The 17,804-nt window shown below is 39.4% G+C and overlaps 1 protein-coding gene and 1 long non-coding RNA gene across 2 annotated transcripts; one reads left to right on the top strand and one right to left on the bottom strand.

Moving 5' to 3' along the window:
• The first annotated feature begins 9,207 nt into the window (after positions 1–9,207).
• Positions 9,208–17,642, top strand: slc51a (solute carrier family 51 member A). The gene is made up of 8 exons (XM_062379472.1): positions 9,208–9,450; positions 13,194–13,345; positions 13,457–13,530; positions 13,764–13,922; positions 15,339–15,450; positions 16,555–16,701; positions 17,087–17,192; positions 17,340–17,642. Exons 1-8 carry the CDS (start codon positions 9,375–9,377, stop codon positions 17,486–17,488), a joined length of 975 nt encoding a protein of 324 aa, XP_062235456.1. The 5' UTR covers positions 9,208–9,374; the 3' UTR covers positions 17,489–17,642.
• On the bottom strand, positions 9,241–10,842 carry LOC133932682 (uncharacterized). The gene is made up of 2 exons (XR_009911974.1): positions 10,581–10,842; positions 9,241–9,540 (listed from the first exon to the last, which is right to left on the bottom strand). It is a non-coding gene; the product is annotated as an uncharacterized LOC133932682 (long non-coding RNA).
• Positions 17,643–17,804: the final 162 nt, after the last annotated feature.

Genomic DNA, 17,804 nt, shown 5'->3' with positions numbered 1-17,804 from the left:
ATTGGGATTTGTGTTGATGAGCTGTGTTGGTGTGTTTTTGTCAAAATAGCTTATGTCTTGAATACCAAAACTGGCTCAATATCACAGACAACACATTGTGTATGTCGTTGGAATAAGAGGACAGTTGGTTTCATCTCCAGAGTCAGTTTGTGTTGAGGCTATTCATTATTAGCATCTGCCCTGTCTACATTTCTGGAGTGAAACATAACTTAATTAGAGTAGCACAAAAGATGCAATTACAGCAGGCTGACAAAACGAATAACTGTGTTTTGCCTTGTGCTGACAGAAGAAGAGTGAGTAGTAAACACTGCTGTGGTTGCTATGCAGGGTATAAAAAGTGCTTTTTGATAAGCACAGAACAAAAGTAAAACAGGCTTATTGCATCATGACCGCAGGTTTTTAGAAGAGTCAACAACCTTTGCTGACTTATAGATTGAGGAGTGCACGTGAACCTTCCTGGTTATCTGTGTGACAGCCAGGCCTTTGACTTCTGTTGTTGACTCCTCTGTTCAAGCTTCACTTTTGATTTTCTTTGAAAAATTACCCGACGTGTCAACTTGTAAATCCTAAGTTAAGGCCCCTGATTATTACACATCTGTTTTGTATATCTGTGCAGCATACTGGCCAAGATGAGAGCAGCGTAATGTCACAAACACTTTAAGTAAACACCACTTGAATGAAAACATATTTTTTTAATAAATATTCCTTTTGTTTTTTTTACTCTTAAAAATGTAAAATACGAAGGATCTATAGAAATAACCCAAAGCTCCACACAAGCATAAAAAAAAAAAAAAAAAAAAATGCAAATAAATTCTTCTTTTTTTTTTATCCAGACAAAATTATTTTTACTATTCCACCCATGTGTGTGTTAACTTGTTTTTCTTGCCTCTACGAGACCTTAACCTGCACAAATACTGATCTTTTCAGGACCAGTAGACCTCATTGGGACTGAAGGCTGGTACTAAGGAGGAAAAAACACATTTCTGATCTCCAAGTAAAGCTCGGTGGTAAGATGTGTAAATTGTATCATGGTTAAACTGGTCATGGTTAAAATAAAGGACAAGGTGTTTGTTAGGCCGTCCACAATGAATGGAAGTCAATGCAAAATGACTAGCTACCAAAAACCTGTGTGTGTGTGTGTGTGTGTGTGTGTGTGTGTGTGTGTGTCTGTCCGTGTGTGTGTCCGTGTGTGTGTGTCCATGTACATCGAAGCTACAAACTCTCATGTTAATGACCTCAGTGTCAGTTTCTGAAGGAGAGTAAATAGTGACTTTCCTACCCAAGGCTGCAGCAGCCTTCAGTCGAGACTTTGAATGATTTATTCGTTAAAGGCAACGCTAACCATTAAAAGGAGATGTGGGAAAGTGACATCAGGATCAACCGACACTGTCAATATTGAACTTCGGCAGGAAGTAATGTATCTACACGTCAGAGGATGATGTGATCAGGAGATGATCAATAGACAGCTGCAACATCTGGATGACCTTAATCCTGAATGTCTGTTGCACGGCTGAGAATCAGAAACACAACACAGCTGCTTTCACAGTCTGCAGAGTTGTCAGCTTACACTCTTTGTTTGTAACTCTGATTTTATTGATATCACTTTGGGAGGAGTGTTCCTGTGGACATCTTGCTCACGCTGTTGTTTTTTTTTTTTTTTGGATGGAACATTCCCGTCAGTTTAACAAACTCAGGCCCGTCGGAACAAGAGTGTGCAGCCTCTGAAACAGAATCATTAAGGAGTGGCTTAAAGTAAACCAGAATCATCTGCCCACAGATTGCTCAGACTTGATTAGAATGAATCAGTGGTCATATGAGGTCAGATGGATCATACTGCGCATCTTGTATCTGGTACAACACACACGACAGAGTGTAACTTTGCATGACACATAAATATCATGCCTTCTCATCATTTCGTCACGCCAACATTGGGCTGCGTGTCGAGTTGTGTGACCAGACGTGTGTGCGTCCCGGGCTTTCATTGCCACTTCCATTAATCATACCTTGAATGCGTCTGAACATGCAGCCCAGGGATAAAGAGGTTTAATCTCAGAGCCAAAGAAAAGCTGATGTCTTAAGGCAATATAAACTACTAAAGGCTTCTCTGAACTGATGGGCACGGAGAACCTGGATGTGAGGCTGATGTTTATATGCAAAATTGAATTCACGGACATTCAAGAAAGTCTTAGCAGTTTTTCAAAAGTGATAAAAAGGATCAAAACTGGTTAAGGTAGAGGATAGTGAGAGAGAGAGAGAGAGAGAGAGAGAGAGAGAGAGAGAGAGAGAGAGAGAGAGAGAGAGAGAGAAACTTTCTCCTACACTCTAAAAAGTGGGACTGGGGTTAATTAATATTTAATAAATAAATAATAGTAACCTTTATATAATAAAAATGACTTTGTGCAGTTTTGAATCAAAGTGAGCTGAATTCAACAAATAAGATTTTTTTATTAATTGAATTTTACTCATTTGTGACAGAGTAAAATCAGCTCTGAATTGCTTAGTAGAATTTAATTGTAATTTTTAGGAAAGTCAAAAGTTCCAGATATTTGATCAATTTTACTCATTGTAAGGCCTTAGGTTTTAATAATGTTACACTTCCGCCAAAGGCATTTTGAGCCACATCAGTTGTGATCTGCCGCATATTACAGGGACTGCCGTTTTCTTTTCAATTATTTGTGATGTGTAACCAAGTTGCTGCAGCAGTTAAAAATTGTTTTGCGGTATTGAGTTATCAAACATGTAGAGGTGCAACATGGTCTAATGAAACGGTTCGTAAGATTTCTTATGAAAAGTTATGTACACATTTCAAGAGTCATGAGGCTGGGGACACGTGACCTATGCAGGCGTACTTGTCATTGTGTGAATTTCGTGGACGACTCTGCATCGATGCCACTTCTGTCTGCGTCAGAGTCTCTGTCGGAGTGTGTTCCCTCCTCACTCCCCCTCTCACCTGCGCTTACTTCATACTTGTACAATATACACCATCACTTATCACAATTTATTAGGAAAAGAACAGGACTGATGTTTACTTTCTTTGTTTGAGATCAGTTCTAAGTTTGAGTGATTAAAAACATCAGAGGAGCATGAGAGAGAGAGAGAGGTGAGCACATGATTCAGTGTGTGTTGGAGCACCTGGTCTGATGGATCTGATTCGACACCTTCGACAGGAGAACTCTGATTGGCTGCTGGCATTTTGACCACTTGGCTTCAACTCAGCTCAGCCTCTTTCATCTGCATCTGAGGTAAGTGATGTATCACTCTATATGGAGGTTTAGCCAGCATGCTAACTTATATACTTCAGACTCATAATTTAAGTTTAAAATTAAAATAGTGTAACATGATAAGTTAGCTGCTGTTACCTGCTGCTGCTTAATGTGTAAATACTGTTGCTGGCTTGCCTTGTGTTTTCTGCTAGTTATATTTGATCCCAGTGGTATTCTTGTCATTATATATTGGCATTTAAATGAATGAGTGAGAAGCTAGCTGATGCTAATTAACATTAGCTCGCCTCGGTAGAGCAGGCCAGTGTGAAAAACCAAGGACTATTTTCGCATCTAAGTCGGCGAACTAAGGGTTCAACAATACCCGACGTCAGTGTGGGTGGTTAATGAAACAGTACAGGCGGGCTTGGTGAATTTTATTTAGTTTCTGCGGAGTTTGAGAAATAGTTGGCCGGGAAGCTAAGCTAACGCACACATTTCATTAGCCACGTAGCTCCCTTCACCGGAGGTTTCTGCTGTGTGAGTGGGCGTGCGAGAGATAGGGAGCCTGTCCCGTTGAATACACGTTACTCCCCCAGATGCATGCCAAGTTTCAGCGCCGTGCTGAGGAAAGCAAGCTAGCCCCAAGGTCTGTTGGTTTTGCATATTTAGCTCTTACATACAAAATGTATGTTTTGTGTTAGGTGGCTTCTTGCTTTTAAAAATGTTGAAGAATAATATGTACACTTGTAATATTTTAGGCTTTAAAGCTGGTTTCATAATTTGTCTTCTAGATTGAGGACGAGTTTCAAAGAATCACAAGGGTGCACCTGGAATCAAAGTTCATGTCCAAGCTGGATGAATATACTCCCAAGCTTCTGAACCTCTTCCAGTCCAAGGGAGGAACCATGGGGTTGAGGTTGCAGGCTATTCTACTCAAGGTATCCTTCAATTAGTATAATATTTGCTGATATTCTATTTTAGGCATTTTGAGATTAAACTGCTGGTTTCATTTGCTTATTACTTAAATCTACAGGAGGAAATGTTTGTCTGGGATTCTCTACAATAAGAATATTAAATAACTGCATACCTTTTGAAGTATACAATCAACGGCAACTTTATTAGATACTGAATTTTTCAAGTTTATAATCAGTTGTTGTTGACATTGTTGGAAAAATGTACATTCAATTATATGTTGATTAATTAGGTCAGAGGTGTGTGGTGCTCTATTGAGCTGCATTGATCTAAAAGTTGTTTCTAATTCTTTGTAGTCCATTTAGATTCATGTGGGGGTCAGGAAAAGACGGTCTGCTGTGATCATTCACAAATAAGGTGCTACATATGTGTGTTTACATCTAGACTGTATGTCCCTCCTGTATCTTATCTGGTTCACAACACCAGCTTAAACCAGAAAAGGGGGGGAAACAGTCTGGCTCTGTCCAAAGGTGACACAATTTGCCTGCCAACATATCTAAAGCTCACTGAATAACATTTTATGTCATGTTTGTTTAATCCATAAAAAAAGCAAGCTCTAAAATGTTGACTATGATTCTTAAACCATGAACTTGAATAGTGTTTATTTTTGTCATTTCAGGCTCCAAGCAATCCTAGCATCAACGTATCCAGAGATGTTGTCATTCGTTGTTTGATTGTTTACCTCGGGGAATCAACAGATCAAATCTTAAAAGAGTATGATGTAAGTTGAAGAACACATCAAATATAAAGATGGTGATCACTATTTATTTCATCTCTCCCCCTTTGTATGTCTTGGGAAGGTCAAAATACAATCACAAGTAACTCCCAGTAATTCTTTGCAAGCTACTAAGGTTTGTGAAGTCATGCAGGTAATCATTGTGCATTGTACATTTGTTTTCCATTAGGGAATTTTAAAGTACTAAATCCTCCCCATCCATCTGTTTCACCAGCTGGCAGAATTAAAAAGTTATCAGTAACTTATTGTCTTTATAATGTAGCCCTAAACGTTCCTAGCTAGGAGTTTCTTCCTAAGAACTATTCACAAAGCAGTTGAGAGAGACCTTTATAGAGATACAGAAGGAGCAGGGTTGATTCAGTTGCTGTGGTCGACCTCAAGAATCAATAATGAGCTAACAGTGCTTTATAAAGATTGGTTGACATGTGACCAACCTTTGTAAGTCAATGTAAAATAAGATAAATATCAAAACATGCGTATCCATTGATTTCATTTTAGAATTGAATTTACAAATATCTACAGTTCAGATCATCATCTCTGGTGTCATTGAATTTGTATAATTTGTTGGTCAGCTGGTTTAATCCTTTTAAAGTTATCTGGGATGGCAATATACTTTTGCAATAACATGATCTCAGATTTTTTTTTTTATAAATGGTTAAATAGGCTTTGACAGCCCATTTCAATAGATTTTATTGTCCAAAGGGTTTGATGCACTTGGGGAGATGTTCAATTAGGACATTCACATTTGGCTGTATAGTCTGAGAAACAATATTTTTGCTCTTTCAGGATGCTGATGAAGACAGTGTGTCGCAGGATCTTGCTGACCAAAAGATGAAGATCTTCAAGATTAAAACGTCAGAGGGTGTCGAAAATGTTGGAATTGTGGTGGAAAGCGTAACAGTTCTGATTGGACTGACAAATTTTCCAAGGGCTTGCTCCATGCTCGTTGGACTGACATATGCAGTGAATCTTGCCTATCCTAAGGAGCTCAGGTACAGTTTCGAAGCCTTCCAGAAACTCTTCCTGGAACTGGATTGTTCAAAGCTGTCCCCAAAAGTGAACAGCCTCAAGAACAAGCTACTAGATAAAAAATGAAGGGAAGTTTGTTAGGTCAATGGCAAAACATCAACAGTTTCTCCTTTCATTTGAAAGGGTCCCTCTTCAAGTTTAATGTTTTTTAACTTCTTTTTATGTTTTGCTTCAAAGCTTTGTTAAATCTTACAGTTTCTGTGTTGAGAGATTGTCCTTACTCAACCATATTCATTTGAGGGGAGGGGCATTATGTTTTTTACGATGCAACGGTTCTTAAACTTTGTCCACTGTGCACACTAGGGATGCAAATTTGAAATTTTTTACTGAGAAATTTTACCAGTGAAAAAGTATCCAAGACCTTATCCTAGAGAAACTTGAAGAAGAGGGACCCTTTCAAAATGAAGGGAAGTTTGTTAGGTCAATGGCAAAACAGCAAAAGTTTTGACATTGACAAAACAAATCTCCTTTCATTTGAAAGGGTCCCTATTCAAGTTTAACGTTACTTGTTATGTTTTGCTTCAAGGCTTTGTTAAATCCCACAGTTTCTGTGTTGAGGGATTGTCCTTACCCAACCATATTCATTTGAGGGGAGGGCATTATGTTTTTTTACCATGCAACTGTTCTTAAACTTTGTCCACTGTGCACACTAGGGATGCAAATTTTAAATTTTTACTGAGAAATTTTAAGTGAGTCCAATTTCAGCAGTGAAAAAAGTATCCAAGACCTTATCCTAGAGAAACTTGAAGAAAAGGAACCATTTCAAAATGGAGGGAAGTTTTTTAGGTCAATGGCAAAACATCAACAGTTTAGACATTGACAAAACAAATCTCCTTTCATTTGAATGGGTCCCTATTCAAGTTTAACGTTACTTGTTATGTTTTGCTTCAAGGCTTTGTTAAATCCCACAGTTTCTGTGTTGAGAGATTGTCCTTACCCAACCATACTCATTTGAGGGGAGGGGCATTATGTTTTTTACCATGCAACTGTTCTTAAACTTTGTCCACTGTGAACACTAGGGATACAAATTAGAATTTTTTTACTGAGAAATTTTAAGTGAGTCCAATTTTTGCAGTGAAAAAGTATCCAAGACCTTGTCCCAGATTAGCGGTATAAATTGTATCCATATTGTACATATACATGTTTTGCATAATGTTTTTCTCTAGATTTTATTGTATTTTTGCATTTGCACTTAAAAAATGTTGAATGAACATGTTTAAGCAAAGTTGCACAAATAAATGTTTTTTATCTGCTGTTCTTGTTATGCATGGTGATCTGTTGATCCTACTGAAGTAAATTGTGCCATCATAAGTAATGGTATTGAATGGATTAGACATAGACAAATTATGGCAACAAAGTGACATCCAATATTATTGAATATATTGATTTAAAGTATTGTGAAGCAATTTAATACTTGAATTAAATTTACGTAGATATAAATAAGAATACCAGTGTAATTGTGTTGAACAATATGCTAAAATTAGTTGATATAGTTTATATTAAGTGAATCCAAATCATTTATATCCCGATATTTAGTAAGGTTATACAAATTTTATTCAGTAAATATAAATAAAAATTCACGAAATATTCAGTAAATATAAATAAATTTACACCAGATTTTCAGTAAAAATTAATAAATTTTCACAGTTTATTCAGTAAATATAAATACATTTACACCAGATTTTCAGTAAATATTAATCAATTTACAGCAGATTTTAAGTTAATATAAATACATTTACACCAGATTTTCAGTAAAAATGAATCAATTTCCACCGAATATTCAGTAAATGTTGATCAATTTCCAACAGATTTTCAGTAAATATTAATCAACTTACAGAAGATTTTAAGTAAATATAAATAAATTTACAGCAGATTATCAGTAAGAATGTATCAATTTCCACCGAATATTCAGTAAATGTAAAACATTTTACAGCAGATTTTCAGTAAATATAAATCAATTTACAGCAAATTTTCAGTTAATATAAATACATTTCCACTGGAAGTTCAGTAAATATAAATCATTTTTTATGTTTAAATGTAGTTAAATTATTCAATACTTTTTAATCAAAGTTGTAGTAATTAAAATCTACTCAATTATATCACTTGTCACTTTGTTGCCACAATTTTTTTGAGTAACCATTGGTCACATTTTTTAGGGTGTACTTTTATCTAACTGATGGTCTAGATCACAGTAAAGGCCTGTTTTTTTCAGATGGACCCACAGCAGCAAATGCCTGACAAGGCGACGACCCTGCACATGTTGCTATGGGTGCAGGGAGCATGTGATGTGAGTGCCGGCTTTGTCAATGAGCTACAGTCCTGAGAAATGCCCTCAGACACCTAAAGCCATGCAACTGACTGTCCTCTGTCCTGAACTCTACTATCTAGAAGTGATCCTGTAAATAAATATGATTGAAGCGAATCCCCATTTGTTTTACGGTCAAAATCATTCCCTCACCATGGCTGTGCTCCTTCAGAATCCGCCTGATTTGCAATATACCGATAAATACTCTTTAAACATGAGAAGAGAAAGACAGACATGTGCACTCACAACTGGCCTCAGTTTATAGCTCAGTTAACTGGAACTAATAAATACCATGAACGACCACGCTTTTTCCAAACAACCACAGACCATGAGCATTAAATTAAAGCAGTGTGCAACACACTACAAAACCGTATTCAAGAAAAACCCACGCATGGCGAGAATAACCGATCATTTATGAGTGACAAGATTCAATGAATTTGTCATTTACTTTATATAAAAGTTTATGTAATTAGGTTTAAACACTGTGTTAGACTTCACAAGAGTTCAGGAGCAAACCTTTGTTTTTCCTACTCAGTAAATTGGATTGAGATAATTGAGATAAGGAAATAAAGTCACACTTATATACACACATATACATGGGACACAATTTGATTAAATTTGATCAAATATGATAATTTTATAAATAGATCAAATGAAAAATAACAACTACGATCAGAAAGTGAATCGAATAAACATTCCTGTCTTTCCTTGTTTTCTGTTAGGTTTTTATTTACACACGATGAAACATTTTATAAAACATTTCCCGATTTCTGCCATAAATCCGTTGTTCTTCACAGATTGACATTTCACTGAAAACCACTAAAAATCAAAGTGAAACAAGTTCAAACGCAAATCCCCCGTCCTTCTGTACGTCACTTATTCAGGAGCCGGTGACGACATGGAGTGGGGGGGCGGGGCGGGTCTAGAGGCTGCAACAAGTGTTTGTTTGCGGGGTACTGATGATATCCCTCCATGGAAAGTTTCAGGACGCTTCATTTGGACACTTGGAGCGACGAGGAGAGTCCGCGCCGCCAACTTTACGCACGCTGCGTCCGTGGATACGAGAGAGACCAGCGGCACAAGTTGCGCTTGTTGTTTGTGGAGAGAAATCCGTCGACATCCTCCAGCGATGAATAATGGAACGAACCGAACCATTGACCCGAGCTGCTGGGGGAAGCCTCCTCTCGCCATCGACATCATCGTCAGTGAGTAGCTGTGATTACGCTTTGGCAGAACTGGAGTAGCAGGAGTCCAGTTCGATTCCCATGTGGGCTGCCTTCTCCTCTCTGGTCCCTCTGGAAAAAGAGGAAAAACTAAACTGGTGAAACTGATTCACGGAAAGTTTATTTTGTCCTCCTTTAAGGACCTGTGGGAACCTCTGGGGAGTCTGTGTTTTCCCCCTTTGGTCCATCCTGATTTATTTTGGGAGGCCACGATAATGTGATTATACAAAGAGGGTTTTCAGAAGCAGCCGAGCAAACACTACAGTAAATAATGAAGCACAGAAAACGTTGGCTCTATCCTCTGTTTTATCCCCGGGCCACAGTTCAAAGCTGACATGTGCAGAGCATTATATTTCAAGACCAGCACCAGATAAACTGTCAAATTACAGCCACATGTTCAGACAGAGCTCAGTTCCAATGACTTTTTTTAATACAACTAATCCATTAATCCACGTCACTTGGGTGCTGGTGTTACTAATGTTGGATTATCCATTTAATTTGTTTTTTTCACTTGTGAGCCTGACATTTACACCTAGGAGAAATTGAGCTAAGTAATATTGTCATGCCTTAAATCCTAATGTCACTAAACATCATAATTTTTCTATTGAACTAAAATAGTATAACAAATCAAAAAAGATAATTGTTAATATTGATGATTCCCTGCCAGATTGTCTTTTTAGCAATTGAGTGCCCTTTAAATGAAGGTTAAATCTGCCCTTTTCTTTTACTGCTTATCCACAAAGCACCTTTCACTTTTTTGTTCAAATAATTATTTCTCAATTGTGGTGAAATAGATCGCTTATTATTTCATTAGCCTGCATCTTAATAATTATAGACTGCCCTAGCTGACTCTCTCTATATATATATATACATATATATAGGGCTGGCCACAAAAAAAACACTTTTTCACAATATAGTTTTCATTAATAATGTTCAAAATATGTAAATATAATCCTTATGCAGGAGGTATATCATGTATACCCCAGATTTGTAAAATAGTTTAAAACCACAACTTCCTTTCAGAAGTCCTCGAAGTTTAAATAAATAATAATTTGACATTTAGCAGGAAAATTAATGTTATCACTCGAAAAAACGTGTGTGCTGATATTAACCTTGACTGTGTCGTCCAGCCCTGGGGTCACCTGGTTTCACCCTCTTGCTGTTTGCACGTTGCATTAATCAAACATGGACTTTGTTGGTGGGAGATGGCAGGTTAGAGTCGGCTCAACTGTTTCAACACTCAAAAGTCACATTGTGCACTGTACGGTGGCCCTGATGGTCAAAGCACGAAGACAAGACATTTCACGGAACACTCTCACATTTCTTATTGCTGGAAGGGTGGAGCCGCTCTTTGTGACTGCACATAACCAAACTCCCTGCTGACAGCTCAATGTCATTTCCTTTTTCTGTTCCTTTGAACAATAGAAGAGAAGCTTGGAATCATTCGGGGATATTTCAACAGAAGACATTCACTTGATGTGATGCTCGATGGCAATCAGGCCAAGATTCATTCAGTTGTACAGGATACAGCATGATCACGGTTACATTGTATAAGATTCAATCATGATCAATCAAAGGTGAAATTAACATGATAATATTGTGCATGATCAAAATGTTACATTTCCATCACAATCCCCCCTTTTGATCATGTTTGATCAACCATGAAAATAAAGACTTAGAGGGTGGGGGAACCTCATCCTGTCAGGGGCTTGCCAGAGTGAGGTCACTTCAGCTCTGTGGTAAGATCATCCATCATCATAACCATCATCATCATCATCATATGTTGGAAGTGACGCAGAGTAACATTTGGCACAATTTTACAAACCAGCCCTTCTCTTGTGCGCCATGCTCTGAGCTTTAAAGATTGTGAAATCTTATCCTGTTTTGACCTTCAGGACCACCGTAGAGCAGCCTCCACCTGAGTTACAGACGGCTTCTCAATGAGCCGAGTGGATGCAGAGAGACATGGGCCTCTGTGTGTAAACAAGTTTGTCGTTAAATTTGTGACGAGGTTCTTTTTTGTTGTTGTTTTTTAAACAAAGTCTCTAAAGTTTGTCCTTTAATAGAAACTTTGCCAATTTATTTTGAAGGTCAAGTCAGTTCTATTTATAAGGCAAGTTTCATAAACAAAGGTGGATTCAACGTTCTCGTCAAACCAACAGGAAAGCATAAAAGGCCCGGACCCACCAAGAAGAAAGAATGAAACTGTTTGTGTTTCTATCAACTGATTACCGATAATGACTTTCTGGATTCCAGAGAATAAATGACCTGGAAACCAGGGGATAACGGGCAACAGGCTGGAACCATTGACTCAACCTTTCCTGTCTCGTGTAGAGCAGAAGGGCAGCTTTGTCATGGGGTATATTCCTTTGTCTGAGACATCTGTTTGTACGATTTGATTGTTCCCATTTACGTGTTCCCTGTTGCCACAAGTGTTCTTCTGGCAAAATCCCACCCACATGCAGGAATAACTCATCACTCAGGACGTTTCAGAAACACAACTCATGTTGTTTCACAACCGACGGCTTTTTTCATTCCATAAGTGACTTTCCCTTCTGTTGTGTCCTCCAGGCTGATTCAGAAATAAACGTATATGTTACTACCGCAAAGCTCTTGATTATCACATGACCTGAGGAGAAGACACGTATCAGAGGATCAACATGTTCTGTACATGCCAGTGGCAACAGTCTGCTGTTTTCACTTGCACTGTACATTCACTTCAAAACAACCTCATTGTTGCAGACTCATGTCATCAAGGAAACTCAGGTCATCAACAAAGTGATGGGTCAATATAACCATTACTCACCATTACAATACGATACTACTCCTATTTCCAGTAAGGTCCAATGGCCCAAAGAAACTTTTTCTATTTGTCTTTGTCAAACATTTTCAAAGATTGACTTGTACTCATGTTTTGTTTCATGTCGCGAATAGTTTTGAATTTAACCACATGTCCCTGTTATTGCAATTTCTAGTTCCCCCGGCCAAGGAGGTTTTATGTTGTTTATTTGTGAGTAGAATTAAGTAAATACTGCAAAACAAATTTCTTCCAAACTTGGTAGAGGGAAGGGGTCTGAGCCTGGGAAGACCATCACACAAGGGTTTTCACTTTCTTTGACTATATTTTATGTCAAATAAATCATTTTTGTTTATTAGACCACTTCATTTTTTTCTTTTATTTTTCCACTGTAGGAAACAAACATTCACACGTGGGATTGTTTGGCCTCGGTGGATGTAGTAGCTTTACTGAGAGCCATTCCACTTTTTCTTGTAATTGTAAATATACATTTAAATTTAAAGCCACCACTTTATATCAGGCAATAATTCATTCAACCTGCCAAACCATTTTTATAGGTTTTTATTAAGGCTCTAACAGTTACTGCATCTTAATCGCACATTCCCATGCCATGTCAAGCTTCAATTTCTGGAGAAGGACCTTTGCATCCTCGATCCGATTTCAACTGAATATTCCTTTCACTTTCATTGAATATTTTCTGAAGGTGAAAAGTCTTCTAAAACTTGTCCTGTAGCAAGCTGCTGTACTATTTGTCAACAGTAAATAAACATGTTAAGTCCTTAATAAAAGTCCCAACAAGCTAAATACCCATTTTCTTTATAGAAGCACAACCAAAGTTCACGAATCTGGTTTGGATTTTTGCAGCATGATGTTGAGCTGAAATGAGATGTTTCGCTTATTTGGGTGAATTTCTCTCCCCTCCCTCCAGATTTGGACATCTTTGGCATGGTCCTGTATGGCATCCTCACCTTCATGGCGGCGTTGTCCATGCTGCTCTACTTAGAGGAGTGTGTCTACATCTATAAGAAAGTGCCGTCCAATAAGAAGAGTGTAATCATCTGGGTGAATGGAGCTGCGCCGGTAAGATGAATACACTCGGAGGAGCAGAGTAAACAGTTTGTGTATGTGCTGGTCCTGATCATGTTGTATCTTCACGTGGCTTTCACCCCCTTCTTCTCTCTCTCATTTCAGGTTATCGGCACCATGTCCTGTGTGGGGATGTGGATCCCCAGAGCCACCATGTTTACTGATATGACCTCAGCCTGGTGGGTCTGCTTTCCTTTGCCTCTCTCTCTTTCTCACCTTCCACCTCTCGCTGCGCTGTGTATTATTTCACTGGCAGAGCCCCCTGGAGAAAGATCACACGGGAAACTCGCATGACAGTGATACTTTGTGATATTTTGTGTAATGTTCCTCCGCTGATCTTCCTCCTTCGTGTGCGTCTTCTCCTCTTCCTCACCCCCTCACCTCTCGTCCCTCGTTCTTTATTTCCCCGCAGTTACTTTGCCATCGTGGTGTTCAAGTTCCTGATCATGATGGTGGAGGAGGTGGGCGGCGATGAGGCTTTCCTGAGGCGGGCGGGGAAACACAAACTGAAGATCAGCACAGGGCCGTGCTGCTGCTGCTGCCTCTGCCTGCCGCACGTCGACATCACACGGTAAACATGTACAGACGGTGGTTTTCAGGATCAGTATCTTTGTGCTGCCGTAACAGGTACAATGAGAAATGAATCCTTTCTTACAACACCCTGGGTGTGCATTATCAGCTGTCAGCAGTAGCCTGCCTGTAGCTGGATGGCAGCTCCTCAACATGTGAAGCAGGAAATAGGCATTTTTATTTATCAGATGGAAGTAAAGCTCTGTTTTGTCAGGGACACCCGCCAGAACAAAGCCTTAAAGAGTTCTGGTCCCATACGCATCAAACATGGACTGTAAATAACAATCGACATGTTTCAACTTCCTCCCCCCTGTCCAGAAACAAAACATCCCGGTTTCAAACTCTGCCATCTTAAGCATTTGGAGTCTGAGCAGTAACGATAATAAGTAATACATGGACATACATGTGATGAGAACTATCTTAAATGACAGAGACCATCTTCAAGAGAAACCTACTTGACTGAGTTGAGACTCAGTTTGCATCGACCTCTTGTCTTAACTCTTCTAAGAAAACAAACAGTATGTCCCGACCATTCCTTTTAACTGTTTGTATTTAAAGGCAGAAACCGAGATATGAGAGGAGACAGTGTTTCTCGCGCTGGCACGTTTTGTGTTGCTCATGTTGTTGCGTAATCCCTGTAAGGCCGCTCGCTGAAACACGTTGCTCTGCTAATTAAGCCCAGATCTCCTGCTGCTCCTTATCACCTGTTGTTTGAGGAGCCGGGGCTCGGGGCTTATGTCATTGTTTGCCTGTTTGGAAAGATTGTGTAAACGCAGCGATCCACCGAGTGTTGGCCTCAGATTAGATGTACGCTTCTGTTCCGTGAAAGCAAGTTGAACACACTCCTGGTCACCAAGACCTGTTGGAAGGGAGGGGGGGGGGGGGGGGGGGGTCATATATCATACTAACTTCACTATGTTTCTTGGGCAGATTAAAGACTAATTGCACTCACTTTGTGTCACAGTTTATTGATCCACCTGTTCCAGTTTAAACGTCGGGTGAATGAGTGAATTCTCCTTTTTCAGTGAACTATGTCTTTAAGAATGAGGGACTCCTTTTACACCTCACAAATGCAAACTGAAACTGCCCTCGTTGGCAGCGGCATACAATGGCAGGGCAGTGATTCTAGTCCTTGTGTAAATCCTTGAGGAGCTAGTGCAGTCGGTTCAGGTGATGGGGAACCTCAGAGGGGCATCATTGTTTTCCATTTCAAAAACCGTTTACGAGCCAACAGAGATGAGCCCAAGGCTGTGGTGTTCAAAACATCCTGCTGTAACAATCCAGGACAGGTTCAGGGCGAAGGGGCCTTCCATGATTTGAAACTTTGATTTTGGTTTTTTAAAATGCATTTAGAGGGTAAACCCACGTTCTGTCATCAGCGGCTGCCATGAACTAATTTCCTCTGTTCCCGCTCCAGGCGCACGCTCTTCCTGCTTAAACTTGGCTCCTTACAGTTTGCCGTCCTGAAGACCGTCTTCACCATCCTCTCCATTGTCCTCTGGACCAACGGCTCCTTTGACCTGACTAATGTGAGTTAATAACGTGGGAATTCTGAGCCGCAACCCTAAATTGATTTGGGTATTTATTTTCCCATTATTTTGGCAGATAACTGAGGAATCACAAACAAACATTGTTTATCTTGCTAGCTTTTCATCTTTGGTGTCTATACAAATCTGAATCTACTATATTAGATTTTATTGCCCCGGTTGAACATTTTTGTGTAGGAAAAATTAAATTCATAATTTGCCTTCAGTACAGTTGTATTATGTGCAAATGCAAAGATAAAATCTCATCCTCATATATCCTATTTGTAGAAGAGTATACAGTATATGGATAAATCAATGGATGTCATGGAGAGTGTGTGGTCCAGGTATTACTGGACCTAAATCTACTTCACTTCCTATTATGGTTACTTTCTAATGGGGACAAAAATCCAAGTCCCCATAACGTAATTCATAAAACTTAGAGGTGAAGACTTGTTTTTCTGGTTAGGTTTAGGGTTGAGGTTAAGGTAACACTTAGTCTAGTAGTGTAGTAGAAAAATTAACTAAACATGCTTAACAAACTACTTTGTATTTGGATAGTAAGTTTCTGCAGCCTTGTAAGAGACTTTTATGACTTGTATTTACATACACCAAATGTTAAGACTTGAGCTGTTTTATAGTCGGCACTGATAGTGTTGAAATACGGTGAGACCATTTGTTACTTAATTACCCATCAAAGGAAATAGTGTATGTCTTCTTATCTACCTAAGGAAACACATGTGAATCAGCTGCTAATGTTTAGATTCCTCTCCTTCCCCCACCCATGTCTCCTTCCTGGATTGGTTCAGAAGGACAGCCCTAAATCCTCCTATATAAGATCTGTGTTTTTGACTGTTCTTCATCCTCACTCTGAGACCCTTGTGGTTTCCCTGTGTTGATCCTTTCTGCAGAAAGCCCCTTATTAAATACACGTAGATAACTTTGTTGTTTCTAGCCTCTTGTATCTCCAGATTTCCATCACAGTAGTAAGTATGGTTAAGGTTAGAATAATTCTCTAGGAAACCAATGCAAGTCAGTGCAATGTTCTCTGAAGTCAATGAGACAGTCGGATAACTGTGTGATTGTGTGCGCGCCTGACTCCATTCTCAGTTGGAGATCACCGGAGCCGCCATTTGGATCAACCCATTCGTGGGCATCTTGACGATCACAGCCCTGTGGCCCGTAGCGATCCTTTTCATGCACCTGAGAACTACCCTGCGGACGCTCAAGATCATCCCCAAGTACGCCATGTACCAGGTAAGGCCCAGGAGAAGCATGTGTGCACACAAACAGCTGTTTGCACACTTCACGACGGACAGTGTCTGCGTGTACTCCTCAGTATATATGCCTGGCTGTATGTAAACACTCTTTCTAATAACATGTCAGGCTATAGGGCTTTCATAAGTGTTCACAAGATTTTCCAGCAGCCTTTTGTTTGTCAGGGTTAACTGTGTGTGTGTGTGTGTGTGTGTGTGTGTGTGTGTGTGTGTGTGTGTGTGTGTGTGTGTGTGTGTGTGTGTGTGTGTGTGTGTGTGTGTGTGTGTGTGTGTGTGTGTGTGTGTGTGTGTGTGTGTGTGTGTGTGTGTGTGTGTGTGTGTGTGTGTGTGTGTGTGTGTGTGTGTGTGTGTGTGTGTGTGTGTAGCTGGTGCTGGTCCTGAGCCAGTTGCAGTCAGCCATCATCAACATCTTGGCCATGAATGGAACCATCGCCTGTGCACCTCCTTTCTCTGCGCCAGCCAGAGGATACAGTGAGTCAACCTCCATCCACCCAATCAGTCCCTCCATCCATTTGTTCATCTGTTTGATCAAAAATGAGTCCATCCATCCTTAAAGTCCTCTTTTTGATTGTGTTCCCCTCGTCACCACTTTGACCTGCTGTGCTTCCTGCTCCACAGTGATGAGTCAGCAGCTGTTGATCCTGGAGATGTTCATCATCACCTTGGTAACACGGCTGCTGTATCGACGGCCCTACGATCCTCTACCGGAAGAAAAAGATGACAACTGTGAAAACACTAAGATGGTCGCAGTAGCGGAGTCTGCATGAGAACTGAGTGTGAGAGTGTGAGAGTGTGAGAGTGTGAGAGTGTGAGAGTGTGAGAGTGTCAGAGAGAGAGAGAGAGATTTTTATTTTCCTGCATTTATTTGCTTAAGAGAATATATAAGAAAATATGAATAAATATGAATTATATATAAACTAATGTTGTGGTTGTTCATTGAATGAATTGCAATACAGTAAAAATAACACAAAGAAGTACAATAATTTATGTATAGCAGACATTTATCATTTTAGCCTTTTTAATAAAAATAAAAATATATAAAACCTCACTTAACATAGTTTTACATTGTGTATGGCAGTGGTT

The sequence above is a fragment of the Platichthys flesus genome, chromosome 21, assembly GCF_949316205.1.
Source record: "Platichthys flesus chromosome 21, fPlaFle2.1, whole genome shotgun sequence".
Classification (NCBI taxonomy): domain Eukaryota; kingdom Metazoa; phylum Chordata; class Actinopteri; order Pleuronectiformes; family Pleuronectidae; genus Platichthys; species Platichthys flesus.
The sequence above is the reverse complement of the archived record's forward strand: the minus strand, read 5'-3'. Positions and strand labels throughout refer to the sequence as shown.